Source organism: Lutjanus erythropterus, chromosome 10 (genome assembly GCF_056507025.1).
Source record: "Lutjanus erythropterus isolate fLutEry1 chromosome 10, fLutEry1.hap2, whole genome shotgun sequence".
NCBI lineage: Eukaryota > Metazoa > Chordata > Actinopteri > Lutjaniformes > Lutjanidae > Lutjanus > Lutjanus erythropterus.
Genome location: NC_139326.1, coordinates 9211572 through 9238912, shown reverse-complemented (window position 1 = coordinate 9238912; position 27341 = coordinate 9211572). Strand labels below are relative to the sequence as shown.

Sequence of the window (27341 nt, the reverse complement as noted above, 5' to 3'; positions counted from 1 at the left end):
TAGAAAACTAGGCTAGCAAGACGATGGTTGATGTTATGTATAGAAAGGAGGCTATGAGAAAGATGTGCACTCAAAGAAAGACTAAATTAATCCATCCCATCACTGGGAATTCACGAGTTTATACGCTTGAATGAAACGGCATCATATATAGGAAATTATGTAGAGTTAGAACTGCATTAACATTTAACTACAACCTCAGTATAAGTATATATTTGAAAAAATATGTTTTTTGAAGAAGGAAAAATGTGATAAGCCGCCTTTTTATGCTCTGATAAAGTCACTCCAGATTTTTTTGAGGAATACAATACATTACAACACAATATTATATAGCAATATTATATAAGAAGTTCTATTTTTATTTTGAATATTTACAATACAAGTGAATATTCTAACTTTAAGTTAATTCACTACCATTCCACACTATAAATTCTGATTAATACATATCTTTTCAATGCTCTGATTGGCCCATAATTCATTTTAAACACCAAAAAAGCTACTATCAGTGCTATCTAAGGCTGCTACAAATGATTATTTTCATTGTCAATTAATCTGCCAATTATTTTCCAAATGAATCGAATAGTTGTTTGGTGCATAAAATGTCAGAAAATGTCAAAAAAGGCCAAGATGACATCCTAAAATGTCTTGTTTTGCCCACAATCCTATGATATTCAGTTTGCTGTCATAAAGCAATAAAAAAAAACTTTAACTTTTTTTTTTTCAAAAAGAAAAAAACACAACTAAACAACTAATTTATTACCAAAAATTTAAGTCAATTACAAATGATTAGCCCGCTCTAAAAAACACCAAAAAAATGGTGAATGCCATCATTTAAAAAATGCAGCTAAATTTCTTTTTTTCTTTCAGTTTATTTATTTATTATGACTGCTGCTCTGACTTTACCAGTTTTTAAATTAAAGATGACATGTCGAGTTATTCACATTTTTATTTTCATTACAGCATGAATACAAATTGTATGTCGTGCTGGCAGATATACAGCCTGTGTATCATAAAAGCCACTCACAAAGTGAAGACCTTATTCCACTCTGGGTTCAGGTTTTTGTAGACGGTGTGCGTCTGCAGTCGATCATTACTCAGCTCTACCACGCAGAACGGGTCACTCTTACCTGCAGAGCAGAAAAAAAAAAGCACACAAGAATGACCTTCTTAGTGAAAACACATAACACACAAATACAGTAAACTTTTGTTAGCTTGAGGATTGGAAGAAAATGATATTCTTAAGTAATTCCAGCAGCTTTTGTTTATGTTCAGTCCCTCATATTATTAAGACAGATAGGACATAGCATCCTCCTCTTAAAGCACATGACAGCTCCTATACCGCAGACTTATCAGAACTGTAATAATATGATTCTTTCATTTTTAGCCCGATGCGGTATATATCATAAAACAGTATATCAGTGGTACAGCTGCAAGCCGTTTCTATCAACACACCCTGGGAACATGGACAACTAGAAGATAAGCTCCAGGACAACTGTGCCCTGGGCAGTCACGAGGAGGGGGCGGGTGGGAGGGTGAGAAGACTTAGAGAATGGATGGTGCTGAGAACACAGAGGGCAATGTGGCTCTGAAGGCCACAGAAGTTCAAAGTAGAAGATAAAGACAGCCGAGCAGGGGTGTGAGAAACATAGCCGCTCCGTGATTAGCGATTCCGAGCGAGCGGCGAGACGGCAGCGGCGGCGACGACGTGATAAAAAAATGAGTGAAAGTGAGAGGAACATGAGAATTAAAATGATGGAAGAATGACAGGGAAAACGGTTCCCCATCATCCCTTCTGCTTTGTTCTACCGACAGCGATGTAAATTAATAAAAACAGCGAAAGGTTTTTGGCCATTAAAATTGAAATTTAACTCCTGTGTTTATGACAGGGAAATCACTGCTGAGGTTTTATACACTGGCAGCACAACTGGTTTCAACAATATCACACAAGCAATAATAACAAAACAGTATAAATCTAGATTTATTTTAAAGAATAAATCATTTCAAAAACTTAAGGATCACACGTGAAATAATTTGAGTGGCCTGTCGCTGCCAAAGGATAAAACTTTAATACACTATGTGGGAACTTTTAAGACCCTTAGATGTTATAAAACACAGATATGATGTATGGTTCACTATAAATCATATTCATTAATGCTAATTCATTCCAACAAAACTTTCAATTCAGATTTTACTACAGTTACGTAACTGTGTAGAGAGAGACGGAGAGGAGAAATAAACATAATCACAGAGTTATTTCCTCCTCCTGAGAATAGCATACTGTACTATAATAATCAAAACCAGTAATGTCCTATATATTCTCCATTTGTTTACTAACATCTCACATTTCAATTTCTTTGTACACAGAAAGGAGTGAGACCAGCTCCCCGCGCCTGCCAGCCCACCTCCCTTCGATTTGCCTCAAAATGAACTAAAAACAACAAAACTCTTAATTCTGGCTTTGATCATTATTTTTTATTAAAACTGTTGGGAGCCGCGCTGCGCTGTTTGTTCAAGCTTATCACTTGAAAAGGCTGGGTCAGGGAGTTAAAAAAAAAAAAATGTCCCGCACGAATTCCCATGGAAAATAGTGAGAATGTTGAAATATTAGCGAGGCACAAACGTTGCATAATAAGACTCAATAAAGTTGGGATTGAGTTCAAAGCCCCCCGCCGCATTTGTGTATGTGCTCGCCCGTGTCCGCCTGTGTGTGCGTGTGTGTTTGAGTGTCATTGATTGGTGTGATTTTCTTCAAATGTTGTGACAAGGGCAGGACATTTAGTGGGTGTGCAAAGTAAATGTCACCGTGATCAATGCTGAGCCGTAGGTGTTGCCTTTCATATCTGTTTGTGGCGCTTTATTGATGTGGAGTGTTTGAAGTGGATATTGACAGCTACGACTCCTACGATAGAAAACAAGATACATTAAAACAGACAAAAGACGATGGACTCAACAGTCTACTTCTCAATGCAGCTCTCTGTGCATATGCTTTACTTGCCTTATAAATTACTTGCATAGCTCATAAACCATGCATTGTGTTGAAATAAAAACGTTTCCTTGGACTGAGATTGTCACGATACCAGAACAGAACTGGGTAATGTTCAAAAGTGTTTGATACCAGTACTGGTAGCGACACCTTGGCTTCGATAAGGGTTCCTGAATGATGCTTTTTTAAATAGAAATTTTAATAAAATCTATTTTAACAGAATGAAAATTATATTACCTATTACAGTACAAATATTTAGTTTCATTTTTCAGCTTCTATTTGCAGTTTTAAAGCATAAAAATATACTCCAGTGTGGTTATACTTAAGATTCTGTTTCAGCACCTTGGCAAAACAGTTTTACAACATAAAAAAAAATTCTCCTATTGAACAAGAAGACATTTTTTGATACTGAAGCAATTTGATCAGTGCCATTAAAGTATAGAACTTCAGTAACCAGCCCTATACCGCAATTTTAAACTTCAATACAATACTTAAAAAAAAAAAAAGATAGCTGATACTGCTTTTGATATTCTTTTTTTTTTTTTTTTTTTTTTAATTAGCAACCTGGACACAATAGTGGTTCAGAAAAAGTTACTGAAGACTGTCGGTTTTGCTGCAAACCGAATTTGAGGCAAGAAAATAAAGACTCAACTGTAATAAGCGCTTAGATCTTTTACTTTTAGCAGCTTTGGTTCTATCAGTTCTTTACACTGCATGGTTATAAACATGGTGGTATTGAAAAAACTTTTGCTAACCTTTTTTTTTGGACCCATTATACATTCAAATAAAAATGTATTTTAAAAAGCATATTTTGGCTTCAATTTTCATTCAATATTTTTTATTGTAGAAAATACCTGAAATCCTCCTTAATCATCCCCGAGCTTCCATAGCATAAACGATTATCATGTTGTCCCCACAAATCAAGTCTGATTAAATTTAAATGCAATCATCCAAATTAAGAGATGGAAATTATTTCTGCAGAACCCCCATCCCTCCCCCATTTTCGCTCTAATATTCTGTTTTTAATGACATGGCAGGCTGTGTTGCCGCAGAGAGCCAGTTGTCATTGGTGATGAACTTTCACCTTATTGGCCGCCAGCACCAGAGGCGGCTGTCTTAACCAATTACACGCTCAGGTTTGAGCGCCACTCAGAGATCATCCAGGTAATGTCCGAGCAAAGCTCCTCCCCCCTCTGGGTCCCGTCTCTGTGGCGCTGGGAGACGGTTTGCAGCGAGGAGCGGGCTCAAACTCATTTCAGGGTGCCCTGAGATAAGTGTGGAGGATGGATACAGTATGGAGACGAGGGAGCACGCTGTAATTGCCTCGCAGGAAGCTTAGAGTTAGCGAGGAGTTTTGAGGGAATGTGTGCTCTCATGCTCCTGTATAATCACAATTAATTATGATTCAGAATTTAAAATCAATCACATTTTTGTGGCATTTATTTCCCACTTCTTCATGCTTTTAATAGGATATACACGATTATCTACAGTATTCCTGCATGTGTCAAGCGATGCGGAGGAAAATCTACACTTTCTGACAGGTTTTGTTTTGATATTGAGTGAAAAAAAAAGAAAGAAGTCTACACACACGCTGTGGTACCACTGCTGGAAGTGTGTGCGTGCATGTGTGTGCGTTACTATTGAAATGTTCTAACAGTATAGCATCCACTCAGAGGGACAAGAGCTGGCAGACAAAAGGGATTGTTGGTTTTAGAGACTATTTTCAGTTATCCTACTCGGGCTGGAGAGGAGCTACTCCACAAAAACACTTCAATTAGAGAGAGAGATGGCCAGAGAGGAGGAGGAGGAGGGGAGAAGACAGGAGAGGAGACGGGCAGCGTGAATGGGAGAGAGATGGTGAACTCTTTCTCTCTCTCACTGACCTCCTCTCCCTCTCTCGGTCTGTCTGTCTGTCTGTTTGTCTGTCCGTCTGTTTCTCCCTCACCTTGCTCCTGACCCTCTCTTGGTCTGGGCTGTTAAAATAGGGTGTTCATGTGGTGAGGGCTCTTATGTGGCTCTTATGGAGCTATTGTTTCTGCCAGTGACACACACACGTGCACGCACACGCACTCACACACACAGCGTCAGACTCAAAACAGGAATAAGCCATCTAGAAACAACCCTTTGCCTGTCTGTTATCTGTATCAGTTTATCTACAGAATCTGTCTTTGTAGGTTACACTGGCTGAAAGGAAATATGGTGAACAAAAGAAACATACTTCCTCTGTGTTTGTACGAATGTATAAATTTTAATAAGGTTGTAAATTGGACTCGAGATCTCTGGCTGTAACAAACATAATATGTTTGAAAACTACGGGTTGACTGATTTGGGTTTTTTATTTTTTTTTGAGATTCACACGTGTTTGTTTGGTACAGACCCCAACAAAGGTCATATCATCATGAGTGAAAATGAAAATTGTGATGGAAAAATGATAATTCCTGCTAATGGTGAATCATATCGTGATCACAATAGCTGTCAAAATAATCACAATATGATTTTTTTTTTTAAACATATCCAGGTTTTCTAAACCTGGAGTTAAATTCAAGGACTTTTCAAGAATTTACAAGGTGCATTATTAAGTTTTTCCATCACCTCATGACTGTGGTAAATTAAATATTAATAATAATTAATTAAGATTTTTTTTGTACACTTTTATAAAGTATAATAAAGTTTATTACTGAATTGTAAAATACTCTACAACCATGACATATCTTTGTCACAAATGTTTGGTAAGCACATTGTAATTGGCCGAAATATATATGTTGGATTCTTTTTTTTCTCCCTAATATTGTTATTGGCATCTGCTGGACCCTAATTACAATAATCATAAAAATGCTAAATATCAGATAATATGCCAGGTTGCTAATCTGTCCCTAGTGAAAATCCTTAAGTTCATAAAGATGTGAAAACATCTGTATTCTGTTTTTTTAGTATGTGACATGCAAGTTTCCCCATGTGAAAGACATATGAAACGTCCCTTCCAATCAGTCACATCACTGGATGCAGGAGGAACTACAGATTTTACAGCATGAGTTTTCTTGGTAAATATAGTATATATTGAGAAATGTATTGCTTCAAATACAGCACTGATTGGACATCCATATGAAAAGAACCAAAATTTCCCTATAAATGTACATGTGGGGAAAATTTTTTTTTCACATTTTAAGAAAAAACTTCTTATTCTTTGTCTAATTAAAAAAAACTGCACTTTTTTTTTTTTTATATAACAAACATTGCTGAGTCCAAATAGCATGTTTGTTGTGAGGTTTTCAAATCTGAATTCAACACTGTTTTCCAATTGTTTTGTATTCAGTCTTCAATGTAAAATATTAGCTCAGGCTGGCACCACAAGACATGCTGCGCTCTCACTGTGACGTAAGCCTGTAGTAATAATTTCAAATCACCACAGGCTGCAAAAGACACTGTTCGGAAATCAAACGCGTTCTCTGTGACCACGCCAAGAACGGCAGCGACAAACTGAAAGGCAAAAACAAACAGCCAATAGACATTATATTTCCACAGTTTTACTCTTTTGGTTTTCTTTTTTTAAAAGGATCCATGAAGCTCAGACTGAATGATGAGCTCTACAACGAGGTCACGGAGCAAATTTCTGCTCCGAGTGAAATACAAGAGCCAGAGAGCCATTAGCCCTGCACTCCGGCTGCTCCAGTCGCTCCACGCAATAACCCAAATCAACCAGCTCCACTCTGTATTGGCTAATGGGACTGTGGCTGTTTCAAATGGAGAAAAACTCTAGACTCACTCTCTCTCTCTCTCTCACACACACACACACACACAGAAAGACACACACACATTTCCTTCTCTCTCTACTAGATAATACAGAGTGAAAAACTAGGCCTGTCCACTGTAGACCTAATTAAAAGTAAGAATTAATGGAGAATGGAGGATTCAGAGAGAGCAAGCAGAGAAAGAGCGGGAGGAGGGAGGAGGAGGGAGAGAGATTTGTTGGTTCAAATATGTACTTTTTCTCTATTATTCAAATGAGCAGCCTGCATCTTTTCTAAAAATGCAGAGACAAATTTAGCGTCCTGCACAAAGTAGACTTTAACTCTCTCTGAGGATTCTCGCAGAGCATCATCCCTTAAAACCAAAATTATACCCTGACTTTATCTGTGGCGAGATTTATGGCAGATTGCTGGTGGAGGAAAATGCGCCACAGAAATTGCTCAATGTCCAGATGTGAAAACTCAAGCAAGTTATTTAAAGCAAAAAAATAATAATAATACTCAATGCAATTGATAGCATCACCTATCAGATGCTCTGTAGTGCTCATTCTGATAGACAAAAAGATTTGAAAGAGAATACAAGAGTGAACAAATAGGAGACTTTAACCAAAGTGCATGAGAACTGCAGAGGTCACTGCCCCGTTGTTTGGGCTTAAGGTCACCGTCTTACCTGTGACATCTGCTGCCATCAGTCCCTCGGCCCTGATGACTTTCACCTGCACCACGCCGACATCTTTCAGGTTGTGGAGGGACCTCCACACGCTCTGGAACATCACAGGAACAGGGGTGAGAGGTCAAAGAGGGTGGAAAATTAGCATGAAAGAGAAAGTCAGGTCAATAGCCTGACATTTCATTAAGAGAGGAAAGGGTAGAATATGTCCTTTAACAAGTCCTTATTTTAAAATGTAGAGCTGGCATTTATGGTCGAGTCTAACGGAGGATAAATGGCCAAATTTAATTTCACTGAATAGCTGTGCTTGCCTGTTTGAAATGTTTCCTAACTTTGTACATTTTTAGATGAATGTATTTTAGATGAAACTTCACTGACTTTAGTAAAGGCGATGAGACATTGCAGAAATATATTGGTAAAGGTTAAAGTATAAAAACAGTACACAGATAAAAGTAGAGCAAAGTTCACCACTATAGCATGTTAAGAAAGAACATCAGAGAAAGTATGATAATGTCTAGTTCTGATAGACAATGAGAAGATTAACTCTAAAAACTGTCTTAGTAATTATACACTGTCCACTTAGAAGAAGGGCTTTTGTGCTTTTCCATTAACTTCTACCCTTAAAATGAATACATTTGTCAATTAGCAAATTACAGAGGAGTTCCTTTATGTATTTTAGTGAAAAGTAGTGTTTTGTTTAATGGCCATGAAGAGAGGAGCATCAGCCTGAAACAGTTGTGGCAGGAAGTTTTTCTAGGATCTTTTTTTTAAACCCAGAGCTGATTTAACTGAAAATGCTGGCTGGTATTTACTTTTTTGTAGTCACTCCATGAATTGCTTCCTCACAATGTTGTGTGTAAGAAAAAAGGTGTTAAGAGGGTGTTTGAATAGCAGCATTAGTATCAGCTCGAGAAGAAAGACAAAAGTGAAACGCAATACGAAATGAGAAAAAACTCTTGCAACAGTCACAAAACTGTAGAAAGAAAAACATACGCAATAAATTACAGCATGATTTGAAACTTGCTGCTATATTAAAGGGACACTTCAGAACTAGGAAGCTAAGCAACGTAATGCTGTCGACAGGGTCAGCAACATAGCAGATTTAAGCCCCTTGAAAAAAAAAAAAAACAATATCAGTTTAACAGACAGCTCAACCAACATTATCTGAGCCAAATATCACTCTCCAAAACCACCAGACTCCTTTGACAAAACAAAATGTTCATTTTACCTCGCAGAACACAGGATTTTCTGGTCTGCTGCAACCTTGATCCACAGGTCTGTTTGTGTTACGGTGTGACTGTTTGAGTTTTAAAGGGTTAGTTCGGGTCCACAAAACTCGCACCATGACACAAACAACCTTACTGATCCAGGTAGCAGCAGACCAGAAACGTCAGTGTTCTCTGAGGTAAAACTACTGATTTTGCTAAAGGAGTGTTGTTGGTCAAAGAGGGCGATATTTGGCTTTTATAAAAGCAGTTTCTGTCGGAAAAGAATGTCTGGCTGCAAGGTAAAGAAGTGAAAATATTCTTAATATAGCATACAATTAAACTTTTTTATGTGGATCTTTTTTTGCGTGGCTAAAATTTACGTTTTTCTGCTGACCCCGTCGTCCACAGCAATACACTGCTTTGCTTCCTACACTGGGGACATGCCGACCACCGTCTACTAGAGGTGTAAGATTATACTTACACTCATGACTATTGCAATATTATGTTTTATGATACTGTATCAACTCTCAAAAACATTGTATCATGACATTGTGATACATGCAGAGGTGATTTTATGCTGTGTTTAAACCTCAGACCACTAAATAGTAGTGTTTATTATCTATCTTCACTTTTCTGACTGTATTAAAAGTAAACTTTTTTAACTGCATATGATGGTATGTTCTTTATACCATACAGTTTTCCTAAAATTATATAACAAATCACCTTGCTTGGTACATATTGTATCACCCTATCATCTACTGTAGGTGACAGACTGAAAAATCCAAACTATTACCCAGTGTGTCCGAGCAGGGCTCACAGTAAACTGTGTGCACTTCAGTTTGTGTGTCTGTTTGCTTTATAGAGAAACAGAGACAGAGTTAGGCTGATAATATAATAACAGAGATATTGTGGTGAGTAGACACATCCAGTGAAGCGTGACTGGCAGTGATATCATACTTACAAGGAAGACACACACACTGACCTCCGCACACGCGCTTCCCAGTTTACACAATATCCAAACAAAAGGGGGGGGGGACACTCCATCACAATAGATAAACACAAAAACTGTAAAAGGAGAAGTCAGGCACACAAGCTTTCTCACACATACACACTCTCACCCCTGGTATTTCTCTCTTTCTTGCATGCTCACACTCCGTACAAACGCATTTGCATACACAGGCGAGAGGTGCCATGAGGTCGTATGATGGTCTGAAGTGAGAAGGGAAATCCTGTATGTACAAGGTCTTAATAACCAGGGGAAAGAATGATGACTGTGTAAAAACTAGTCTGGAAATCTGCAGAATAAAGGGAGACCTGTGGAGATCAACAGCTGGGCCACGAGGCACGGACACACACTGACTGACACACACACACATTCATAAACTCCTGCTTTTGTTCGCACCCAAATACTCAGGTATAAACACATGCATAGAAAACCTACACTGAGGCCAAATTGAGTAGCATGTCGGCGTGTCTTAAAAGCAGAGTGGAAATGCACTTCACTTCAATTTATTTCTCTCTCTCTGGCAATAACCCCTTCCATCCCCACAGGAGTAATTATAATTTAAATTTCAGAGTCAGGGCCAGGCTACAGACTTAATTCATTATTACCAACTCTGTCAGACTCTGCCTGTTTCCAGCGATATCATTGTCCAAAAGCTCTCTAAAGGAGATGAGAGGGGAGAGTGTGTGTGAAAGAAAGAGAGGGGGAAAAAGAGAGTGTGTGAAAAAAGAGAGAAAGAGAGAGGGAGAGAGGGGACAACTCTCAATTTTAAGGCACGATTTCTCTGAAGATACAGCTGCTTGTTGTGATTATTGGGGAGCAGCTAAGAAGAGAGGCACAGGGAGAAAAGGAGTCACAGAGAGGGCATGAGGGAGGAAACAGGAAGAAGCAAGGGCAAACTAGTTAGTGTTCGACAGAAGAACATGCCATGATGCCGATAACCGAGCTGGAAATCGAACGTCAGCGTCTCTGATTCAAAAAGCTGGCATCAAGATCTGGTCACACTCATTATTTAAAGGTGCAATAACGGTTGATTGTTGAGTCTCTTTCCCAGGTCCAGAAATACTGCTGTTGTGGAATGAATCTCAATAATCACTCATTTTGCCGACCTGTGACTGGCCAAATCAACAAAGAGGAGCACAAGTCTAGTTTTCTCTCAGACCACTTGAATTATATTATGCTTAAAGAATTATGGACCAATGGTGCCAAAAATGAACTGCCTACCTTACATTAAAACTATTACATGTAAAATTTCCTCATTAAAATATCTAAAAAATTCATATCGTCTGTTTTGTTGAGTTGTGTACTTACTACAGCTGCCCCCTACGCTGACTAAATCATTTGTCTGCAGAAAATAAACGTCTCAGTCAACCGTGTTTTCATTTATTCATTAAAATAAAACAAAACCTCCTAAAATTCCATGCAGAAGCTGTGCATTGCCTTAGATATCAGGCAAATGTTGCAACACAGACTTTTTCTCTCGTAACACTGTAGTCACCTGTGCACTGCTGCCAACTGCACTGTATCTGCCATAAGCTGGTTAGCTCAGTCAGTGGTCCTGTATAGACTGGGACACAGCCTGTGAGGTTGACGGAGGCCAGTTTGATGACCGGGAATACAGAACCAAGGTGATTTACAGCGACTCTGACCAGCACTCTGACTCCAGGAACAATGAAGACACAGGCAGGGACAGGAGGGGCATGAAGCGGTGGAGGAGCAGGTTTGTAGCAAATTAATTCTGCATCATCCATCATGTTGTTAAGTCTGCAAATATTTGTTTTTGTTAAGTTTGGAGTTATTTATGCCTCTGTTTTGAAAATGTTCAGTGTCCCTGCTGCTTGTTCAGACAAATTCAGAATCATTCCTGCTTTGCTGTGAGCATTTCGCAGGTACCTCACTTTGTGCCACAAAAATATATGTTTAAATAGTTATATTACTATCATATCAACATGTGATGACCCCAATGTTTCCAACAATGTTCAAACCTAGAGAAATGCATAATTTATTCAAGATAATGGTGCATTTCCTACTGGCCTCCAGGAAAATATGGGATACGTCACATCTTTTATCACTGTTTTAATATCAGAACTTACACATTTTGCATTTAGTCAGATATTTACAGATTTGTGTCAGAATTTTGCCAATTTTACTTTGATTTAAATCAACATGTTGCTAACTTTGGAAAGTATTTTGTTCAGGCTCCAAGTTCTTGTATAGCTGTTTGGACAATTAACATTTGAGCAGTTTGGTATCTTTTGTTAAATGAAAAATAAGGTTTTCAATTTTCATATGAAAACATTTTTATATCCATTTAAATTAATATCAAAAAAGCACTATTTTGCTATTGTACAAAAGACACATAATTTCAAACAATAAACCAACAGAGGTTTCCATACTGATACACAAATTGGCACAGAGACTGAACCAAGAAAGTGCATTATAAAATTACTTCTTTAATGTATGGATGCAAAGATATTTCCTCATCCCCCAACCCATCCACACGCCAACCCTTCCTCCCACCTTTCAGCCTCCCTGAGGGGACATTTAGGGCTCAGCCTCAATCCAGGATTGGTGGAGACAAGACACCCATCCTCCACAAGGATTCAAATCCTCACCAGAGAGATAGACAGCAAAAGCTGGGGTGGACGGACCGACGGACAGGTAGAGTGAAAGAGCGATGAAGGGATGCCAAGACCGACCCCCTCATTTATGTCTCCCCAACACCCCCATCAGCACGCAGGTGGAATGACGGGGATAAGGAGGAGATGAAATGGGGGGATGAACCGAGAGGAGAGGAGAAAAATGGAAGGACAGAGTTGGCTTTCATAAAACAAACCCCCGCCCCTCTGTGATTGACATCTTGTCACTGTGACATCTTCTTCCCTTCTCTGTCACACTCAACAGACACACAAATGAATCAGCCCCGGCATAGGCTTATGACTCGCTGTCATCTTTGCATCGTGTCACCTTTCATCAATGCTCCGTATAACATTTCACACACAGACACGCACAAAAGCGTCTGCCCAGCAGCCGCACGGTTCAAGAGACATTTAATCAAATGACTGTGAAATGCTCAAACACAAACGAAACGCTAACAACTTCCTCCAATTCCCACTCCTGCTCATCAACGCGGGATCACTGTCTGTCAAGACTGTCTCTCAGAGTTCAGTCTCTGCCTCTCTCACGCCACACTGCAGCCTCTTATCTCACTTCCTGTACAGGTTGTGTCCTTTCCCTTCACCTTAGAGCAGTGCAGCGGAGTGGGTGGGAGAGGTACTGCAGGTGTGTGTGTGTGTGTGTGTGTGCATGCAGGGGTGGGTGGTGAAGTGCCACCACTTCAGCGGAGGTCACCATGTCCTCCTCCTCTCATCCACCCATCTTGCGGCCACCTTAGGCCCATTAAGAGCCATTAGTGTGTGTGCTCCTTTGCCGTCATAACGCATAAATCTCTTCCTCTCCTTTACCCTCTCTCCCTCTGTCCCTCTCTACTTCTGGGAAACAGTAATTAGGGATGAAGGAAAGGTTACGGTGAGCAATAGTACATCTAAGGTAGTTGTCACTAAAGTGTATTGCACCGTGTTGCATATAGCTCTGCTGTCAGCTGCATTCAGAGTAGTTTGCAGTGGAAAATCATGTGTACTCATTCACACACGCATATGCACCAGTACATGCAGGTGCACAGAGGCACTCACAAACCTGGCAGACACACACACACAAAGGCGTCACAATGCAGAACAGCTAGAATGAGAGAGACATTAATGAGCTCTGCGCTAGAATCAGATCCCAGCACTCAGGTGTCTATTATCTGCTTTCTTCAATGGCCACAGATTGGGATGAGGAAATAACACCTGCCAAATGCAGCACAGTGACCTCACTGTGACCACATAAGGTATAGTGTGTATAAAGGTGTGTGTGTGACAAAGTGAATAGGACATTTATAGGATTTAAAATCTGTAATATCTTCTTCGAGATTCAGCTTAGTGTGCATGCATATGTTTTTTTTTGTTTGTTTGACAGTTTGTTTATTTCTTTTTACAATACCCCCACTTCGCAATCCACTACAGTACACACTAAGACTGTCAAAAGTATGGCTGGACAATATATCAATATTATATCAATATCGTGAAATGAAACTAGATACAGTGTTAGGTTTTGGATATCACGATATATCATAAGTGTTGTCTTTTCCTCGTTTTTAAAAGGCTGCATAACAATGATGTCATGCAATTTTCTCAACATACCAGACTGTTTTAGCTGTTCTATTATTTGCCTTTGCCCACGTAGACATTAAATCCACATCGCTGATGATTATTTATCAAAAATATAATTGTGTTAATATTTTGTGAAAGCACCAACAGTCGTGCCTACAATATTGTTGCAACACTGACTGTGCCGAGCTCTACTTTATATACTGCTGGGTTGTATAATCTACAACAATGCATGAGGTTTCCTTTCTGCCATGGTATTGAAAAGAGACGTAACTAAGGATTATTTTCATTGTCGATTAATCTGTCAGTTATTTTCTTGATTAATCAACTATTTGTTGGGTCTACAAAATGTCAGAAAACCTATGTATGTTAAAGGACCTTGAATGTCATCTTTTGAGTTTGCATTGTTAAATGTATTAATTGTTGTCTTGTCTTAATTTTTGTGTTTGTAATTTTATGTTAAATGTATGTATTTTGTTTCTTGTCTCAATGTTTGTCATCTGTGATGTTGCAAATGGAGCTGCTATCATGCAAGACTTCAGATTTGTTCTAACAATTAAAGTATAATCATCATCATCATCATCATCAAAAGCCCAATGTGACGTCCTCAAATGTCCTGTTTTGCCCACAACCAAAAGATATTCACTTTACTGACATAGAGGACTGAAGTAAATTGAAAATATTCACATTTAAGAAGCTGCAATCATTTTTTTTTTCTTAAAAATGACTACAACCGATTAACTGATTGATCATTTATTTAACCTAGCATTGTATTGAAGTTTAAAATTGTGACAAACTCTAGAACACACTGCCTTAAAGTAATCCTCTGTGTGTGTGTTGTCATGATGAGCAGGGTGGGCCACGCTGTTGACGGCAGGGACGAGCAAACAATTTCAATTGTCTTCTCCTCTTCCTCATTCACATTTGTGAAGGTATCTGCTCTTTAAAGCTGCGATGATGACAGCGTGGTGCTCGTATTGCTCCGCCAACCCCCATCTTTGTATTAGATAGCTGACGCAGGACGGCACTGTTTTCGCATGTGTCTGTATGTGTGTGCCTGTTTGTGATTAGCAGCAGTGGATGCTTTGTGCAGGACAGCTGATTTTAAGCTGATAATACCAGTCAGTAAAAGTGTGCCCAAGCATAACACACCTACACATGCACACACACACATACACACACTGGGCAGATTAGTGAGCTTTGAGCAGCACTGTTATGTATTAGTGGTGGTACTTGGTCTTATCAGAGGTCCTTGATAAGGTACATCTTTATTAAATTCTCCAACTGAAAGACGGCCAGTCTGGGGAAAAGGAATATGTTAATAGGTAGAGACCATTCAAGTCTTCTAACCGACCTCCCTGTGCCCCTTCATCTGCAACCCCCCCACCTTCCTCCACCCTCTATCTCTCCATCCCTTCATCTAACGGCAGGGCCACAGTGGCGACAGACAAAGAGCCGAGGCTGCCGGGGAGAGTGGGACAGAGATGGGGTGCGCAGGAGAGAGAAGGCGGCAGGAAAAGAGGTAGGCGAAGGGAAGGAAAATGTCTCGCCTTCAGCCGAGCAGAAAAACGGGGTCTGCGCGAGTTGTGAGAGAGGTGAAATAGCTTTTTCTTTTCATTTTACACGCCTTCCCTTCCTGGTGCAACCCTCATCCTTTACCTCTCGCCCCCTATTACACACACTCACACAAACACACACACACACACGCACTCACGCGCCCCGGCCTCATTTTGTGGCTGTGGGGAGGAGAGGCACGGCGTGTGTGTGTGTGTCTCAGTCCTAGAGCTCCCCCCTCTGATCTTGGGTGGTTGCTGCAGCGCGGAGCAGAGTGGCCGACCTCCTGTGGCTAGCCAATAAGGCGACGCCACGGTTATGTAGGTCGTGGCACCCGTGTTCGGCCTGTGGAGTCTCGCCGCTGGTGCATATGCACACACGGAAAAACGCAAACACACACCAGCTGGGACACACAGTTAACAGAAATCAGAACACATCCAATAATCTCACAGAAAACACAGACAGCCACTTACTGTACAGTACAGTAAGTGAACACACACACACACACACACACACACACACACACACACACAGGATACCCACACATAAAAGCACATGGAACTAAGTGGTGCTCATGGGAAAATGTGCTCCCAGACAATTAAATGTAATGGGTGCAATAATGATTAAACAAATCTTGTATCTTTTTATGTTATTAACTCCTAAATTAAACTAAAAACAGTGAATGAACAAATCTTGAAACATTAAGTGAACAAATTTCTCTCATTTTTTATTAAAATAAGTCATGACCGAAAGCAAATATGGCTGCAGCACCACACGGGACTCTGTTGATGTGCAGAGAAATGTCCCATGTCAAGGCTGTCAGTGAATGAAATCTATTGAAAAGTGTGAGAGCATGTGTGTGAGTGTCTCTTTGTAGCAAGGAGTGAGGATGACAGGGTGTGAAGGGTTAACTAGGCTAAGACAAAGACGTTGAAACCATTGTGTTGAGTGGAGGGCCTCTGGAGCAGATGGGGCCTTAGGGCTCTCTTTCTCACTCCCTCTCATGCTCTAATATTCTAAACTCAAATCAGTGACGACTGGCTTGCAAGCTATGACATTTTACACACAAATGAATGAGCCCACATGCATTAATCATAAATGCACAACACACACAAGTCACTGCAGGATGCTGATGCAAATACAGCACAATACTGGTGGCGTGAATCATAGCAACAGAAATAAACTGGCGATGTGAGCCTCCATCTTTCAGTCCAAACAGCTCCTCTCAGAAGTGCCTGTAAGACACTTGTGATCTCTCTTCCCTGACCTCTCAGCCCTCACGTTTCTTCCTTCCTTTCCCTTTGTGAGTCTCATCATCTCCCTCTTCTTCACCCACTCCTCTGCTCTCCACTTCTTCTGACTTCTTCAAACCACAGCTGCAGCTTGGTGGATTTTATACTTCAAATCTCAGCACATTCGCTCGCGGAGAAAGAGACACTCTTCTTGATGAATAAGCGAGATTCTTCATAAAATGTGACTTTATAACAATCAGAAGTCTGATGATAAATGTGTGAGGGAGTTGTTGTTTGGCACGTCAGTCTGACTCATGACACAAAAGAAACAATACTTTCTTTATCTTTGCAACTTGGACGTGTCGACACGCGTCACGCAGCCGTCAATCCAAGAAGAAGCCTCGGTGTCAGGTGCATGGTCAATCAAGGACAAGGTGTGAAATTTGTTGTGTGTGAAGGAATGATGAAAGTGAAATAGTGACTATGTGGATTGTGAGTACTCCCTGAATGTTTAAGAGAACTTTGGCACACTGGTTATTCTGTATTTGTTTCCACGCTGCAATATATGTAAACTGAATAAACTGTGGTGTTAACTGGAGAAATTCTTGAAGTGCAAGGTGCGTTAATGCATCCATGTATGTCTCCGTTTGGGTGTAACCCAGTTTAAGTACCAGTTACACAGTGGACTGGGATATGTCAGACTGATCTGTCACTAGAAGGCCATGAAACAGATATCTATGATTACTTGCAGATGAGATGATTAGATATTTTTGTCTCTGATCTGAGTTAAGGTTGCAGAACGACACACAGGTCTCATTAAACTAATTATCTTCAAATGTATGCATTTAAAATTATTACTATGTTTTTGTAAACTAGGCATAAATGACTTCTTCTCTGTGACCTTTCACAGCACAAAACGTTGGTTGTGCTGATTGACGTACATGTGGTCCGGGGATCTCTTAAATTTTGAACAAACAGGAAGTATGAAAGTATTGATGAATGCCACAAAAGTTCTTACAATAAAACTAACTCACATATCTCTGCATGATCTGGTGTCTCTCGTGCGGGTCGTCCAGCATGTTGACTGACAGGTCCGAGATGGAAACGGCGGCGGAAGCAGTGAGTGTAACCAGCAGCACCAGCACACCTTCACCTTCCTCCAGCGGCAGGTCCAGCTTGTGTGTGTGCTCTTTGCTGAGAAGCGACAGGTCAATGGTACACCTAAAGTGCACACACACACACACACACACGCAAACAAATTGGAAAAGAAACAGAATTACAGAGTTAGACTCGCCGAGAAGCTGACTATGCTGAAACCCAGGCTGATAGTAAAAGAGGAAGCTAAGCAAAGCGACAGAGAACAATAAAGACTAAACTTAAAGAAATGCTAGTGTGGCCATTCTGGGGGCTGAAGTTTGCAGAAAAACTGTCTGTATAGTAATAATTTCCTCAGAACGTATGTAAAGAGAGACATCACACAGAAAGAGGTCTCTAATATACCCTTTTTTGAAAAAGTTTCTATTTCGTTTCAGAACTCTCATCTCATCAAAAACCCTTCAAACACTGCACGCTGCACTGGAGCACAGCAAAAGCAACCGCCTAATAATAATATACACATAGTAAGCATCATGTGTGTAGGATATGAGCAACTGCAGACAACTTAGCCAGAGCTCATACAATTAAAACCCCTTAAATAGGCACTTGAGAGCATCTTCTCTTGACTGAATTGATTTTCTGGCATCCCCTTAATCTATCTCCAGTTAATATCCAGGCAAGCCAATAGCAATTACTGGACTTGGGTCAAAGAGTTCAAAGCAAATGCTTCCTTCTGCGCCTCCATTCTGATAAAAAAAAAAAACTGGGAAAACTCCCCTTTTCCACATAAAATATCCCAGTATTTACCCAGGGTTTAAATTTGCACATACTTATGGATATTGAATGTGAGAAAATATGAGGAACCCTGTCGTTGTGCAGCCGTTATCTGTCTGGATAGGTCCTAAAAGTCAACAATACAAGAAGTTTTTTTTGCAGGCTACACCTCTTCTACATACACAATCTGAAAAAAGACTGAGATATAAAGTTACATATCCAGAGAGGCTGACGACGACCACTGTACCTTCCCATGAAGTCATCCTTCTTGCCAGCATCTTTGTCCCAGACTGTGATGTCCACAAAGCCTCCCTGCTCATCATACAGGTGGAAGTCAAACTGCTCTCTCCATTGGGGGTTCAGCGTTTTGGGAATTGTCTGACAAAGCAACAGAAGGAAATACACTGTTTGTGTACTATGTGAACCGAAAGACACTGACTATTGCAGCTTTACAAGACAGTGAAAAGGGCCGAATTCTGCAAAATATGTGAACTACTTTCATTGCATGTGATGATGCAAATTAAAAAAATATTACCATAAATTCTTTGAATAGTCAAATTAAGAGAATGTTCTCAAACAGGAGTGTGTTTGTTTACCTTGCTCTTGTACTTCTGGTGCCCCATCCTGAATTTGACGTAGGGGTCGCTGAGGCCGTTGGCATCCATGGGCTGGAGGCTGCGACCTTCTATCAGACTGATGCTGACTATCCCTCGCCACAGCTGGGCTTTTCTGTGCACATCTGACAGACGCATACTCTGATACTGCACACACACACACACACACACACAAACATTCAAAGAAACATGTACACACACGTGCATTTATACATACCCAGGAATGTACACAAACACCCACAAAATAAACAAACACACATTAATTAACCCCAAGGTAGAATTGTGGCCCATGTTCACTTTGTCAACAGGAAAATAACTGAAACCAAACACATCAAGACAACACAGAGAGGAGCAGGCAAAACACACAAGATAACACAAAATGAGATAATTCGACACGATTTACCCCTGAGGTGTGAGCTCACCTGACACGCCAGAACATCACTAAAAATAATCAAACATAGTATCCCACCATTTAATTAATTAATAAAGAAGTCTAAAATCCTGAAGAGTTTCTTGGGAATGCTGAGAAACGCCATCACTGCTGGTGGCAACATTTTATCTGCATTTGTGGAAAAATGGAAAACATGAACTGTAAACTCCTTTTATTTTTTCCAAGTGTTTTCCTGTAGACAAAGTAGCTTGCACTGTGCACAAGAATGTATATCTCACTGCATCAGTCTGGTATTTATTTGTCCAAATTCTTACTAATAAAAAGTAAACAAATAGGAGATGAGTGATTTGTATTCTGTCTCCAAAACCGATAGACCACTGAGATGCTGTTACAGTGCAACTCTAAATTTCTTTTTCCATCTGGCTCTACTGTACGTTGACAGCACTGCAAATTCAGATTGATGATTCTCCATATTTTTCGTCTGTTTTTTTTCTCCCCCCCACAGTTTTCTCAGCACTTACAGGCCTATTTAACCTCTCTTTGAATCATGTCAGTATCCTTCACTAAAACAAAGAGCAGGGTATTTATTTGTCAAACAAATACACCCCTCTCTCTCTCCCTTTCTGCCTTTCCCTCTCCTCCTTCCTCGTTAGGGAGAATTTATTAGCATAGCTTTTGTTTTGTGGGTGAATTTCATTAAACTCTGAACAAACCCTGCCTCGCAAGCGCAGGCCTTTGATCTGGAGACGGAGCCTCTTAATTTCCATTCTCCAGACATTAAACAATGCGAATGGCTCCCTGCAATATAGCCAACCTCACATACAGCAACTCCCACATCTCTCATTTCTTGCTACTAACACACTGTATGTTAATGATGAGAGGTCGCTCTTATGTCCTACTCAAGCCCAGTCCTAATTGTTTCCTTGTTTTGTTGCTACATATTTCTTGTTACAGAAAACCATGGGCTATTTGGATTGGGAATCCACATCCCTCTGCCAGAGCGCAGCAGGAGAGGGATCATGCACAGAGATGTTCAGGGGCTGAAAGTCTTACAAGAGATACTAACACTCAGTTTAAGAATTAATACAGCCTTGCACATGGTTCAACTTTTGTCAGCCCTTTAGAAGAAGAAAAACGTTTGAAGTGCCAAAATAAGCATTTTGCCTGGTGGTAAAGTTAGAGAGACCTGGATTTAATATGCCTCTCTGACTCATAATTATCATCTCAAACTACTTCTTGAATAGTTTGCATCTTCTGCTGTGGGTTCAACACTCATAGATGCTTCATTAAAAAGAAGTGGTTGTGTAAAAATAACCGTGCACTGTGTGCTGTCGAGCACGGAGGCAGGGAGGCACTCAGGAGCAGCGCCTTTTTTTGGTGGGGTAGCACAGTAGCTAGTTAGTTAGTGTTTGAGCTAATTCCCGAGTCACAGGCGGGGTGGCCCAGTTTGGAGGCTTCAAAGACGCAGTTTACAGCAGGACGTCTGCCCAGCTCCGACCAAGCACACTTCAAATGTGTATCTGTGTCTCTTGGTGGATATCATACTTTTCACTGTTAGTTAAGGAAACTCAAAATTCCCTGCCTCCAGGCACAATTTAGGAGACTTAAAGTAAACACATGAGACACATAAGAAAACAAAGCTGCGAATAAACCCAGTTGTGTTCACAAAATTGTCCCTGATACTAATATTGCTGTATTTAGCTGAAAAAAAGTGCTTCATGCATGAGCCAATAAGAAGCAGAACTTCGGCGAGCATGCTTTCTGTTCAACGCGACAGCCATTGAGAATCACAAAAAAAATGAAACCAAACGATAGCAGTCTCTTATGCATGGCAAGATGAGAACTCAAAATAATGTGACCATCAAAGATTTCCACTTGATGTAAAAGGGGGTCTAAGAGTGTCCTATAGTCTGTCCACACAGTCAACAATCAAAAAACTGTCTTGTTTCACAGTTGATTTGCTGTACAGGACTCCTTTAAAACCCCTAAAAACAAATCAATCGCTTTATTTTCTCACACAGCAGCTGCAATACACTGTGCAGATCAAAGGTGGAAGAAGCACGAGCGCATCATATTTGCGGTTGAAGTTGAACAGAAGCATTGCATAATTTAAGAGCTTAAGAGCACAAAAGTTCAATATCGATTATTTTAATTGTAAGAAAAATATAAAGCAAAGCCAGCTCTAAAACTCAAACACTAATTAGGTTTCAAAAAGTAAAGTAAAACAAAAGGTAAGTCATTTATAACCACGGCAGTTATTGTAATGCATTGTGGCATGGTGTATATTTATATGTCTTATGACTTCACACATGTAAATATAATCCACCTTTAGGCTTTATCGTGCTTGCATTCCAAAAAAATAGCTTACATCTCCTCCGGTGATGTAAACAGCAGGTGGTATATTGCAGCTTGTGGAAAATAAGGTAATGAAAATGAGAACTGAAGAACTGATAAAGAAAGAAAAACTGCTAATACCACTGTGGAAGGAGGAAAAGGAAGGAGGAAGGGAGAGGGCCAGGGAGACTCCATCCATGTACCAGGACACAAGTGAAGAGTGCGGGAGAGGTGAGGTGCAGTGCGGTCGGTAGTGGGGTTACAGTACAGTCGGAAGTTTGTGGGTGGGTGGGTGGGTGGGTGGGGTGGGTGGGGGAGTTACATGCTGTTTTAGTTTACCTTACTAGATCGTTTCCAGTTCCTTCTCAAAAGCATGGTCTGTAAATGAGACAAAGCTGTTACAGAGCGCCCCCCACTGTCTCCCCCTTAGAGCTGCAGGGTCAGAGGTTAAAAGGCATGGGGGGAGTATGAAGTTCAGATGTTAGCCCTGGCCTGGTGCGGGGGGGGGGCGGTTAGATAAAGAGAGAAGGGCAGCTGTCATTCATGCAGGTTAAGTAAGCAATACGTGTACAAGAAGCGCTCTTACTTGTCATATGGTGTCATGAAGTATTTGCATATGCAGTCATGCGTGCACACACACACGCACACACACACACACACACACACACACACACACACACACACACACACACACACACACACACAAATACATATGTTTATATACAGTAGCTGCAGTTTGTGCCTCTCATACAGTATAACCATCATTTTCACCTTCGTACTTTCACAAATGTCATTTTCATTCCTAGAGCAAAAGAAAGACAATAACTGGAACTGATAGCTTCATCCTTGTTTGGCTTTTATGTTTGAGTCCAATAAACAGTTAAATACGCAAAACTACATAAGAGTAAATAACAGGTCTAAGTCTATTCCAGAGAGCAGGTTTAACAAAACTCTGAACCTAACCCTGAAATCCGAGTTGAGTTTTGGTTCCAGGATTGCTGGTCAGTCAGTTCAATCGACTCTGAGTATGTTCACTCTGACTTAAACTCATGCACAGTAAATGAAAAAGGCCGCCATCACCGGAGCTCCGATACTGCAATTCACCATGGCAACAGGTAAATAAATGCGATATTAATGCACATATATGCAGACTGTGCACACAAATCCCTCATGTTATCCCAACACTCATGAATGTGAAAACACACAAAAAAACACTACTGATGCTGCATAATTACTAAAGTAATCAGATTACTGGCGGTGCAATAGTGGATTAATAATGATGATCCGCTGTGGTGACCCCTATTTAGGGAGCAGTCGAAACAAGAAGAATAGAGGATTCATGTAACGGTAGATTAAACTTCTGTATTTTCCCTTACCCTTCCACACCAGTAGATGGCAACAGAGAGTCACCCAGTATGTACTAGTATAACCTTGTACCCATTTTCTTCACAGTTGGAGAAACCCAAAATGATGCTTAACCTAAATAGAGTTTATTTGTTCTGTCAAATGTGGACTCTCTGAACTACAGTACTAAATAAGCAGCAGAATTAAGACATCAGATCAAAAGGAATAAAATATTTCCCTCATGACTCTGCCTTGTTCCGGATCGAGCATGCAGGGGTCCAATTAACCAAACAAATAATTGAACAGAAATAAATGCAACTCTGAAACATTGAGCACGTCCGCAGAGGCGCGAGCCAACATAATTAGGAAAGAGAATCAAGTGCTCTTTGAACATGGAACTTTTCCACAGAACATATTAATTACACTTGTGTTTATGCATATGTATTTGCTGAGTTGAAGAGTTTCCAGTAACCGACGCTGGCTGGAGCCAGTTCAACACAGCATGCTCGGGCTTCTGATGTACGGAGAAACAGTTCACTAACTTGGAGTAACATTGATGCTGAACTTCGATTATGAATATTATAAACTTATTATAGTGATTTGTTTGTTTTTTATTAACAGAAAACTAGTCTTCTGGATTTCTTTTTTTGGCTACAGAACATCAGGCATATTATTCTTTATCTTGGTGTGACGTGTCTAGGATGACGCACATCTGGGAGAATAAGACAGAAAGGAATGATTCCCCTGAATGAGGAGGTAATGTAGTGTGTGCAGGAAGAGAGAGAGATGAATGAGTAATCTGATTCATATAGAAGTTCATATAGATTTCTTACAGCATCCCTCACGTCTCCCTCCTTTGGTGACAGAGTGACAGCTAGATCCAGGCTGCCCAGGTTATTCTCAGGGTACTGTGGGTCCTTCAGGTCCAGCGTCACATCCAGTGTCCTACAAGGGAAAAACAGGGTTTCTATAAATTTTCCATTTCAAAATTCCAGACTTTTCAGACTCAAATTTCTGGACTTAATAAATAAAATAAACTGTTGAATTTCCTTAAATATTGTCGCTGTCCAGTGGAAACCAAAGATCTCCAAATTTGGTGAATTTTTCTATAAATGTGAAGGAGGGAGGGCTCCTTTATGAGTTGACACTTCTCCTGTTTCTTTAACTAAACAAGCCATTTACAAACCCTCTGGATCATCTGAAAAATGCACTGCAGTAAAGCTGAAAACATGGCTGTTTTCTTAGCTTCTGACAAGTTGACATTTTGGAGATACATGGTTTTTATGGGAGAGAAATGTAATGTAATACTGTATTATTGTTCCCTCCATATTTTATAGTCTATTCTCTAAATAAGAGCCACACTGGAAAGATCTGTTTAGTTTTTTGATAATTAAATCACTGCATAACTCCTCCTCCTCCTCCAAGCTTCATATTTGTTTATTAAAGACTCAAGACACTCTGCTTGTATGATCAAGTTATTCTTATAAATTATAAATTTAGGAAACAGTCAGGAAATATAAATATTCCATTCTTTTCCATACCTCATAGGAACCCTAACAGTAAACCATATGCACATAAAAAAATCATCTTGTATCTGGTTATACACGCACTGTACATTCATATGCATACAGTGAATGGATTCCATGTGTTTATGTAAATGAGTGCATGCACTACAAGCACAGCCCATCCATCTTAACAGGGAGTGGATACACACAGTCAGTCAGCTCAAATCTGACTCAGTGGATGTGGAGCACTGAGATAAGCCCCCCTACAAGCTGACTGCTACATTCTGCTTCCTTCCTTTCTATCCTCTAGCTGCAATTCTTGCCGTTTTCAGTAAGTTGTAATGACAACAAGCGGTCAACCTTGCTAATAATCTTGAATTATGCATAAGGAAGGTAATTAGCAAGGCAGGTATTCAGCAAAGGTATCTGTGAGCCTGACTCCTCTCTGATTGCTCTCGACAGTTCTGACCAGTTTAAAGTTACAATCCCTTAAAATGGGCGTCCTTCACCAAACTCAAGACTATAATCTGCTATGACTCCCAAGTTGTCTGAGTGGTCTTTAATTACAGGAACTAACACTACGCATCACCGAAAGTTGTGAATATTTTATGGTGCACGGTCAGTGCTTTGTTACATCAGTAATTAGAGCTGGGTATCAGTGCTCCATACCTTTAAGGTATCGACTGAAATGAATATAAATAAACCATACAGTCTGTGGTGACGTGAAGTCGAGTGTGGTGTAGCTGACCAGGTTGGCAGTTCAGTGTGCCAAGACGCCACCACGAAAATTTCTATACAGCATTCCTGTGGGGTCTGATAAAAATACATGCATAAAATATGAAAGGATTATTTCAGGAACGCTTCCATTCACATGATGAATCAAGTAGAAAATAAAGGTATGAAATGAAGTAAGGGTCCTGTTTTATTGGTACTGGAATCATCATTTTTTAATGATACCCAACCCTATCAGAAATGCTGGTAAACAGGTAGACAGGTAATGTGGAAACAGCTCTGACCGTGTGAAACTGGTCACGTTCTGATGAGCGCCGATCATCTTAACTTAAATATACAGAGCAATGTACTAAATGTGACTTGAACTCATTATTCCACACAATTTTTATGGTAATAAAATGCATTAAAGGGACAGTTTAGCAGCTCACACCAAAACAATCTATGGGTGGATAAACAGCACCACAGTTAAGAAGGACAAAAATTGTATTTTTGACTTTCAGTTGAACTGTCCCTTTAAGTAAACACACTGAGCATTCTCATGTTAATATTAAAGACTCTACATCTGTGTTACATCCACACAGGTGTTTTCACTTGAGACATCAGATAACAGGCCATTTAGGAGGAAGATGTTTCAACATTTCACAGTAAGTAAAGCAAAGGTCTAACCAATAAAATTAAGGATGGCTGAATTCCATTTAGCTGCTGTTGTTTCAGGCAGAGGTGTGGACTCAAGTCACATGACATTGATTTGTGTCACAAATTTGAGGACTTTACACTCGATGAGATTTGCAGTTCGACTCAGACTTTCACACAGTAACATACGTTCTTCTGAGGCCAAGGATTAAAAGAATGTTTTTTTAAAAAGTGTGTCACGAATCAGTGAATGTCCTTTCCTGAATCACCTCACAGGGTCCAAATTTTACACCTGCCAAGCGCCGAACACTGATAGATTTTCCATTTTTCTGAGTAAATTGTCAGCTGCACTGACAGGTAAGTGTTTGCACTAAAAAAAAAAAAAAAATTATGTTGAATCTCTACCATGCTTTGGTGTCATTTATAGGCGCGCCGCTTCTGTCCTCTGCTGTCTGTATCTGAGTTTGACACACACAGGGACTTTGTGTTGCATTCAGGTGCACCTCATAAACCCTGAAATCGACAATGTTTTGTACAGCAAAGTATGTGTGTGCCAACAGGGACTTTGTGATGCATTCAAGTGCAAAGTTTTTTCAAAAATGGTGCATTGAAAGTGTCTACAATTGGATGCTTAACACCATAACAATAAACCATTCATTTCTATATAGGCAATAAAGTTCTATTTAAATAACAGGTAGGTTTTGTTATTAAAATAATATTACATTTGGATAAGTGTACATTATGATTTGGGACTCGCAACTCAAAGTTTAGGACTTGGGTCTTGACTTGGGGACGCAGTGCAAAGACTGAAGATTTAGTTGTGACTTATTCAAGACTTACTGGGACATTTGAATGCTTCAGGAGGTTTGAGATGAATTACCAAATATTGCCACTAGAGGGAGACCACAGACTATATTTGATCAAAATGAAAGAAGGATGCCAGGAGTGGGCTGTATGTCAAGAAAATTGGTGTTATAAGAGAGGACTCCTTAACCTTTAACATCATCCACCAGCTTCTCTGAACTCACTCATTACTGGGTGAATACAGCTACTGCCAGCACAGCACTTCAAATACAATGAGTTGAGACAGAGAGCACAGGAGTTAGTTAATAGGAGGGCAAGAGATTGAGGGTGTGTAAGGTACTAGTGGAAGGAAGAAAAGGAATCAATAAAAAAAATATATAAGTGAAAAGAAGCAGAGACCTCTGATGTTCCAGTGACTCCAGGTGGAGGTATGCTGAGCCCATGAAATCATCCTGAAGTCCAAAGTCATAGTCAAAAACCTACAAAAGGACAACAGAGGAGCCTCAACAACAAA

The 27341-nt window shown here is 40.0% G+C and overlaps 1 protein-coding gene across 2 annotated transcripts in view; it reads right to left on the bottom strand.

Moving 5' to 3' along the window:
• Positions 1-27341, bottom strand: part of LOC146320027 (multiple C2 and transmembrane domain-containing protein 1-like) — a 175655-nt gene that overhangs the window by 63962 nt on the left and 84352 nt on the right. For both annotated transcript variants that reach the window (XM_084728149.1, XM_084728150.1), the window contains exons 4-11: positions 27227-27306; positions 23987-24098; positions 22149-22187; positions 19067-19231; positions 18718-18848; positions 17636-17822; positions 7397-7490; positions 1022-1124 (exon numbers count right to left, since the gene is read on the bottom strand). In XM_084728149.1, the coding sequence (XP_084584275.1) occupies positions 1022-1124; positions 7397-7490; positions 17636-17822; positions 18718-18848; positions 19067-19231; positions 22149-22187; positions 23987-24098; positions 27227-27306 (911 nt within the window). The remainder of the gene's footprint in view (positions 1-1021; positions 1125-7396; positions 7491-17635; positions 17823-18717; positions 18849-19066; positions 19232-22148; positions 22188-23986; positions 24099-27226; positions 27307-27341) is intronic.